Genomic DNA, 7804 nt, shown 5'->3' with positions numbered 1-7804 from the left:
AATGAACGAATAAATTTGATCTATGACACAATGTCAAAAAGACAACTATGACCTTGGACAAAACGGCGTTAAATAAAATAACGTACAAAACAGGGTTTTGCGAAAAAATAAAAATTGTGGCGATTAAAATTCATTATTGGCGAAAGAATTTGGCGAAAGAAATATAACAATTCGATTTCATCCATCTTGTTTACTTTTTTCTTGTTTTCGGACTTTACCTGATCAGACAATATTCGGAATTCACCTTGAACTCGTAACGACTGTGACAGAAAATCAATAATCAGCTGAGTGCATTTCATAGCTGTAGGCAACAATACTCTAATTAATAAAGGTGTTGATTGTATTATTTTACGAAATGATGGGCGGAAAAGAAAACTGTTGTTGTGACATTAACTGTTCAAAAGTAAGAAAATCTGCGACTTTAAACTTTATCCTTTTACTTTGATAGAAATAATTGATTTGAAGTAGGTACCAGTACTTTACAACCGTTTTAGTGACGCACAAATTTCAAGCATAGTTTTACGTCTAGACTTTTTCTTTTTACGATGGTCCGGACAAAAAAAACTGTTGCTACGAAGAAATATATTCAAAAGAAAGAAAAATCTCTGACTTTAGTCTTTATCCTTCAACTAGACGGGAAAATATATATCCGATAAACTTATTGACGATGAATCTCGTGTTCCCAGAAGTCAAAAATTATGATTTCATGATCGATATTGCAATTTTACAGTATCTTTTAAAAAGTAAATGTTTAGTGTTTATTCATTACAATCTAGATTAAAAAAAAAGATATGTAGAATTATCATAGACAACAATGTGGCAAACTGATTTTTTTGTTTGTTAGAAAGAATGAAAATTTTATAGAAAAATATATTCATGTTAATTGTTAGTTGGCGAAAAAAAATTGAAAGTGGCGAAAAGTATATTGTTTTGGCGAAAGAGGTGGCGAAAAAGAAAATGGACCCAGGGGAAACCCTGGTACACAGGTAAATTTAAATATAATAATTTTGTTGTTAGGAGTACGGAGATATTTTTACAAAATAAATAAAATTTGTTGTACATAGTACGAGAACAGCAGTGAAAATTTATCGTCCTACTCAATACTACACTCAAAGGTGGTACATATTATAGATAGTGAGACGAGATATAACACAAAATAAGTAAACATTGAATAACAAAAATGCATTACAAATTGTGTAACAGGTCAAATCAAGTAGTAAGTAAGATTTGAGAGTACTCGCAGTTACTGAAAGCTAGTTAATAATAATAAATAATAATAAAAAATCATGCATCAGAGACTAAAATCAACTAAAACACATCCCAGGGATTTAGTGTTTTAATGCCATGGACAGTCAAAGAAAACATGTCTTGTGCAATGCCAAAATAAAAATATCGACAAGCAGTAGGATAGTTTGGATTTAACCTTATAATAAATATGTATAATGTAATATATAGATAAAGCAATTTCTATATAGAAAATGAACGTTGATGCGTTTTTTATACATCCAAAGCACCATTCGAAAAGAATACAAATTTAGTTATGTTTTAATTTGTTGATGACAAAATCGATATTTGTGCCAATGTAAACAATATTCAAAGATCTTATTACAAAATTGATTAGATAACCTTTACTAATAAGTTTGTTTAAAGGTTCGGTGAGTTTACACGGATCCCATAGTGATTTCCGCGCTTTAAGTACAATATTATCGGAAAATTTAGGATGTGAAATACCGTTTTTAATAAGTTTTCTACAGGTACAGCCAAATTTACAAATCAAATCTTTGTATCTATGAAAGAATTTTGTAAAAGTTTTAAGTAATTTATGGTAACGAAATCCCTGACTTAATAATTTACCAGTGATGCATTGATTACGTTCGTTAAAATCTATGACATCACTACACACACGGGCATAACGAACGAGTTGGGATAGATAAACATCGTATAATAGAGCCAAAGGAACATCGCCGTCTAAAAAAGGAAAATTAACAATAGGGAATAAAAAATCGTCTCTTTTGTCGTAAATTTTAGTATGGAGTTTCCCTTTAGAAATTGAAATGTCTAAATTTAGAAAAGGACAACTGCTGCTGTTTATGTTAGATTTATTCAAAGTAAGTTCATTTGGGTAAATTTCGGAAGTATATTTAGAGAACTCTGGATTATTTAACGAAAAAATATCATCAAGATAACGGTAGGTATTGTTGAATGTGTCAACTAAATGTAACAATGACGTGTCTTTACTGAGTTTGGTCATAAACTGAGATTCATAGCAATACAGAAATAAATCTGCTATTAAAGGGGCGCAATTAGTGCCCATAGGAATACCTACTACCTGTCGATACACTTTTTCGCCGAAACGTACATATATGTTGTTCAGGAGAAAATTTAAAGAGGTACTAAAAAGCTATTATCATGTTTGTCTTATTCTAAAGTTCGTAATTAACGTTTAAGAATGCAAAAAACCCGATTCAATTTGGTCTACTAATAACGGAGAAAATAGCTTGTGAAGGTCGACTATTTTTACCTATGGAAAATCCAATCAATGCTACTTCCGGAAAAGGAGATTTACCGGAAGTGACGTATACAGGGTAACTCCCGAGATTTGTTTCATTTTGATCAGTACGAACGTAACATGGATGAAAACAACTCTGAATTATCGCTATCCTTCCAAAGCTCTTCATTTGAAAGCATTGAAGATGGTGATCGAGCAGAAGATATTCAGCCTTATCAGTTTGAGCCAGAACTTTCAGAGGGAAGTAGCGAAGATGATGAAGATCTTACGCAAAATGGGGACGTCGATATGGAACCCAGATCGGGAAATACAAACTGGTATGTAAAATTGTTTGATATTAAATGGTTTTAAATTGCTGCAGACAGGAAAATACATTTGATTAAATAGCAAACCCATTTGAACAACAAATTCACAAATAATTAAGCCATTCATGTGCAGACTTCTCTACTATTGCTATTATAAAATTTTACTTTTTTCATGCATTTAACTGAAAAGACAGATCTATATGTACATTTATCTGATACAAAGGCTAATTCACGAATTTATTGGCATTCATAAGTTTACCCACCTTTTAAACTTACAGCTATGTCATTATAATTTACCACCCTCTATCTAAATTAAATATAATAGAAGGCTCTGAATTTTTGTTTTTAGAAAATAAATGTTTAAAAACCTAAACTTCTTTATCTTTCAAAATCCATTTAAACTTGTTCAAAAACCAATTATCAAGTGTCAGATCTCTTGCTACATGTAGTTCTCTGGCCATAACATTCCAACATACATGTATGAGACTTAACAAATTATTTCCACATTTATGTCAACATCATATATACCAAATATTTTTTGCATTTTTAGTGCGACATTGTGCTGTAGTTGTATAGGTGTTTTTAATGTAACACATTGTGCTACATTTATTTTCTTGGATTTTAAAATGTAATTTTACTTTGCAGGTGTGACTGTGGACATTGTGAATCCATGCCAACAGCAAATGAAAAAGAACTAAACAGAATGACAGACAAAATGGAGGAACTACCTTCACCTACACTATGCATCACAGATCACAGAGCATCCTGGATTTGAGCCTGTGTGTCTGAACCAGTGTGTACTGGAAACAGCATATTACCAGTACAGACAGCAGTATGGAGAGATTCAAGTGACAACTGAAGATTGAGTTTATAATTTAATAAATAGTAATTTTATTTTCATTACTATATAAATAACGCTTCATCACATACATGTATATAAACATAATAACATAATCATGATAATAGACGTAGACAAAATATAGATGCATAAGCAATCCAACATCAAATAATTTACAGAGACCTCATTTTGTTTAACAGCCAGTAAATAAGGTGATATTTGATTAATATTATTAGTTACATGGTGTTAGTGACCTAATACGATATATATGAGGTCAGTAAATTCCAGATGGGATGAGAGCGAAGCTCGAATCCCCATATGGAATTTGCTGACCCCATATACATCGTATTAGGTCACTAGCACATCGTGTAACAAATTTATCTTACCGACTATCTTCACATATGGTATTTAGACTAGCGGCCTATCAAAGTGATTAATTCTTCAATACTTAGTATTTAGAACCTACTTTCATTTGTCTACACAACAACAAATGCCAATAGTAACAACTTGTTACCTTTAAATGTGTTTTATGAATTTATTTCAATCGTTTATCACCAATTTCTTCGTCTGTTGAAACCTTTCAGATTTTTCCTCAACACCGTGTTGTTTTTATAAAGGGATGTAACACCACTACTAACTGTGTACTGAAATAAGCCCCGCCTACTAACCTTATATGAAATATACACCATGCGAATGCTTTAAACCAATCATATTCCTAGAAATGTATAGGAGGTAAGATAATAATAAATACAGTGCAAATGCACATGTCAATAGTTGCCTTTGACTGAAGCCAAAACAAGATACATTTCCCCAAAACTGATTGATATAATATAAATGTTTTATTATTTTTTGGAGAAATCGTTATACAGCCTATCGTCAGTTGGCAAGATGGGGTTGGGGATATCTTGGAAAGTCTGTACGTGTTCGACTCCCAGCATGTGCTACCATTGCAATAAGAAACAAGTTCCAGTCAAACCAGTACAAAGGTTTTGAAGAAGCATAAATTGACTTTTTACAAACATTAATATATATGTACAAATATTCCAAGCATTCAATATTTATTATACAAATTAAATGTCATGTTTACAAAATTAGCACTTGTTCTTTATTAGATGTTCAATCTACATTTCTGGCTTCCTAAATCGAGATTGCATTTCTAGTATAGCTTTTGTTTTTAGTGGATGTATGTACTCGGCACAGAGTGGTCTTGGTGCTTGCATTGGTACTTTTGGCGATTGTCGCATATTTGTTCCTTCAACGATTTTTCTTACAGATTTCATCAGTGTGTTGATGTATCCTGAAAGATAGTTATATTATTATAACCTTCACTAAACAAAGTGATCAAAATTGGAAAATATCACAAAGAGCTATTTCATATCATTTAAAAAAAAAATAAAGAGCTACAATGTATTAAAAGTGCCTGGGTTATAACCATATTATTGAATTATGAATAAAAGGAGATGAGTACTGTGTGTGTCAACAAGACAGCAAACAAATGACACAAAATAATAAATAGACAAAAGGGTGTATTATTACAAAAAGTCAAGGTCTTACTCATCTATTTATTTACAAAGATTACTCTGTTGAATGTTCATGTTGGGTTGCTGTTCCATATATACCTTTTATCTCATTGCGATTACCTGTAAGATGTTGTTGATACATATTCTTATTACAATAAAATTTTTTAGAGTTAGAAAAAGTTAAAAAATGGAAACTTACGGTCTCCCTGGTGAATATGCATTTTTTTTTCCACTGAATAATATCATTTGGACATAGAAATTTAAATGAAAATGTTACTTAATGCTTTATAATTCCTGATGATTGGGTGCTGATTGAGGTACATTACTGTAAGAAGATGACTTGGCTTATGTAACATTGCATGTGATTTCCTGTCAAAGCGTCGTCTTGTTTCTTATATTTGATATAAAAACAAGAAATGTTGTTGCTGCGGCCTAAAATATATTCAAAATTCATTTAAACTAAGGCATCTTTAAACGTTTTTGTTTTTTGTGGCCTTGATTTTTCCCTCATTAACATATACCTTGTAGGAACTTTAAATGGCCTTTTGACCAAAAGCCTGAATTTTATGATATAACAAGACTAACAAATAGTGTAATAATATCATACCTGGTTTTAACCATTTCTTTTTCCTGTCTCGTCCCACTAATCTTCGATGTTTACAGCTTGGAAATGTGTCAGAGTGGCCTGTATGGATGTTCTGTACATGGTTAGCCACCGACAACCATTTGGACACCATTTCTTCTCCATCATCAGCTGGTGTTGAAGCTGCTACCCAGTACATGTGGTTTGTGATGCTTTTTATCCACTCTCCAACTTTTGCACAGTCTGTCTCCTTACTGAGTTTAACCATTTTTTTCTTTAAACCTGTTAAAAACAAGATTAATACAAAAATGAAAACTTTTTTACAACTATATCTTGAGGAGAAAAAAAACCCAAATTTATGTGATTTAAGGATCATTTCCTCAAATTATCCATTGGTAAGTTAAAGAATTTATTCCAAGGTTTCAACTCCCTCAGGCAAATTTTACCTCAGATGAAATAGGTTTTGCTTTTAGGTCCATTTTTGCCATAAAGCTGCTTCTGTTCTTTCGTCATGCCTGATGAGGCTCATTCAAGAAAAGAGCTAAGGTGGAATTTAATATACAAGTATAAACTGTTATTTTCTTCAGTGGTATGTTAATTCATAATAAAATATCGTTAAAATTTAAATTAAAACTAAGATCTTTCAGATCGATCAACAAATTTTAAACAAACCTTTTGCCACATGCCAGACGTCGAAGTAGTGTTTGATGTGTGGTTCCTTCTCTCTAACGTACTTCACAATTTGAAGATGCTGATCGGTGACAAGCGTCTTGACAGACAAGTTGTTGTCATCTATCCATTTCAAGGCACGTATCAGACCTTCTTTTTCCATAGCATTGCTGGACTTGACCTCATTACTCTGGAAAAGAAAGCAACATTTATAGGCATCCCACTGAAGATTTTGTATTAAGATAAGAATTAGGCAATAAATATCATGGTCTTTTATGGCATAAAATTGCAACTCCTCAGCTGGATACCAGTTGTTCAGACTTTTGCATAACACACTAGAACTTTAATGTATAAACATTCATCATTTTACATTTGCAACATTGTTTGTTATTTCTTACGTATTTTCAACTTTTATTTTTGACTATACAGTCTGTTTGAAGTTATTGCAAACAGTTCTCAGTTTACCTTATTCTTCAGAAAATATTTGTTGAAGGCAAACTAGTTATAAATACCAATATCCATTTTTTGTGTATCTGTGGTTTGTTTTCTTTTTTGTTTGTCATTAAAATAACTATATTGTCATTGAAGAAACCCTAGGTTTTTATAGATTCTGATGAAAACTAGTAATCTCTGAAAGTTTTATGAAATGATTAAATACTGCATAATCAATAATTTGTTACATTCAATTATATGTGTTATGTGTTTCATACCTGAACCAGTTGGACATCAATTACAACACCTTGGTTCAAGTCTACCATTGAATAAGACCCATACTTTGCAGAATGGCCTGGAATATCAGCCCTACATCACCACCAACGACCAGGGACTCCCTACCGTCTCTGTATCTTACTACATGCTGCGTTTGCTGGTGCTTCCAAAATCGTACTACGGCTGGGTACAGGAAATGTCTCTGATGGTTAAAGAAGGTCTGATTTGAAATTGTTGCAAAGTTCACATTTGACTTCAACTTTTATAAGAGTCCCCACTATTTGAGAAATAGTAGCAATAGCACAACCACAACATTTACGGCATATCTTAAACAAGTCCATAAGCTGGTCTTCACTAACAATATATTTCTTTTCTTGTAGACCTGTTTCTGATCTGTTAAAGTAAAATGAAAAGCATGATAAACTTTATTTGCTGAAACCGATTAATTGGAAAAAAATATATATATGCAATTCATTGTCTACTACATGTATAGGACTTTTACTCCTTTAAAACTAAAAGCATGATTCTAAATTTACTTTTTGACAAAATATTAACAAAATTGGACACTTCTGGTAATTTGTTTACATTCCCATAACATATGATAGCAATTGTCTATACCTACATCAAAATAGTTTATTTCGGTACTACAATGTATCGCTTTTTCCACCAACA

General features: G+C 32.0%; 2 protein-coding genes across 2 annotated transcripts; one reads left to right on the top strand and one right to left on the bottom strand.

Moving 5' to 3' along the window:
- Positions 1 to 355: 355 nt before the first annotated feature.
- LOC127737122 (uncharacterized) lies at positions 356 to 4943 on the top strand. Its single transcript, XM_052247656.1, has 3 exons — positions 356 to 403; positions 3567 to 3676; positions 4505 to 4943. The coding sequence occupies exons 1-3, from the start codon at positions 356 to 358 to the stop codon at positions 4653 to 4655; spliced, it is 309 nt and encodes a 102-aa protein (XP_052103616.1). The 3' UTR covers positions 4656 to 4943.
- Positions 4944 to 5705: 762 nt separating this feature from the next.
- LOC127737121 (uncharacterized) lies at positions 5706 to 7372 on the bottom strand. Its single transcript, XM_052247655.1, has 3 exons — positions 7135 to 7372; positions 6428 to 6614; positions 5706 to 6037 (listed from the first exon to the last, which is right to left on the bottom strand). The coding sequence occupies exons 1-3, from the start codon at positions 7180 to 7182 to the stop codon at positions 5706 to 5708; spliced, it is 567 nt and encodes a 188-aa protein (XP_052103615.1). The 5' UTR covers positions 7183 to 7372.
- Positions 7373 to 7804: the final 432 nt, after the last annotated feature.

The sequence above is a fragment of the Mytilus californianus genome, unplaced genomic scaffold (assembly GCF_021869535.1).
Source record: "Mytilus californianus isolate M0D057914Y unplaced genomic scaffold, xbMytCali1.0.p SCAF_4, whole genome shotgun sequence".
In the NCBI taxonomy this organism is placed as follows: Eukaryota; Metazoa; Mollusca; class Bivalvia; order Mytilida; family Mytilidae; genus Mytilus; species Mytilus californianus.
This window is presented reverse-complemented; position numbering and strand designations above follow the sequence as displayed.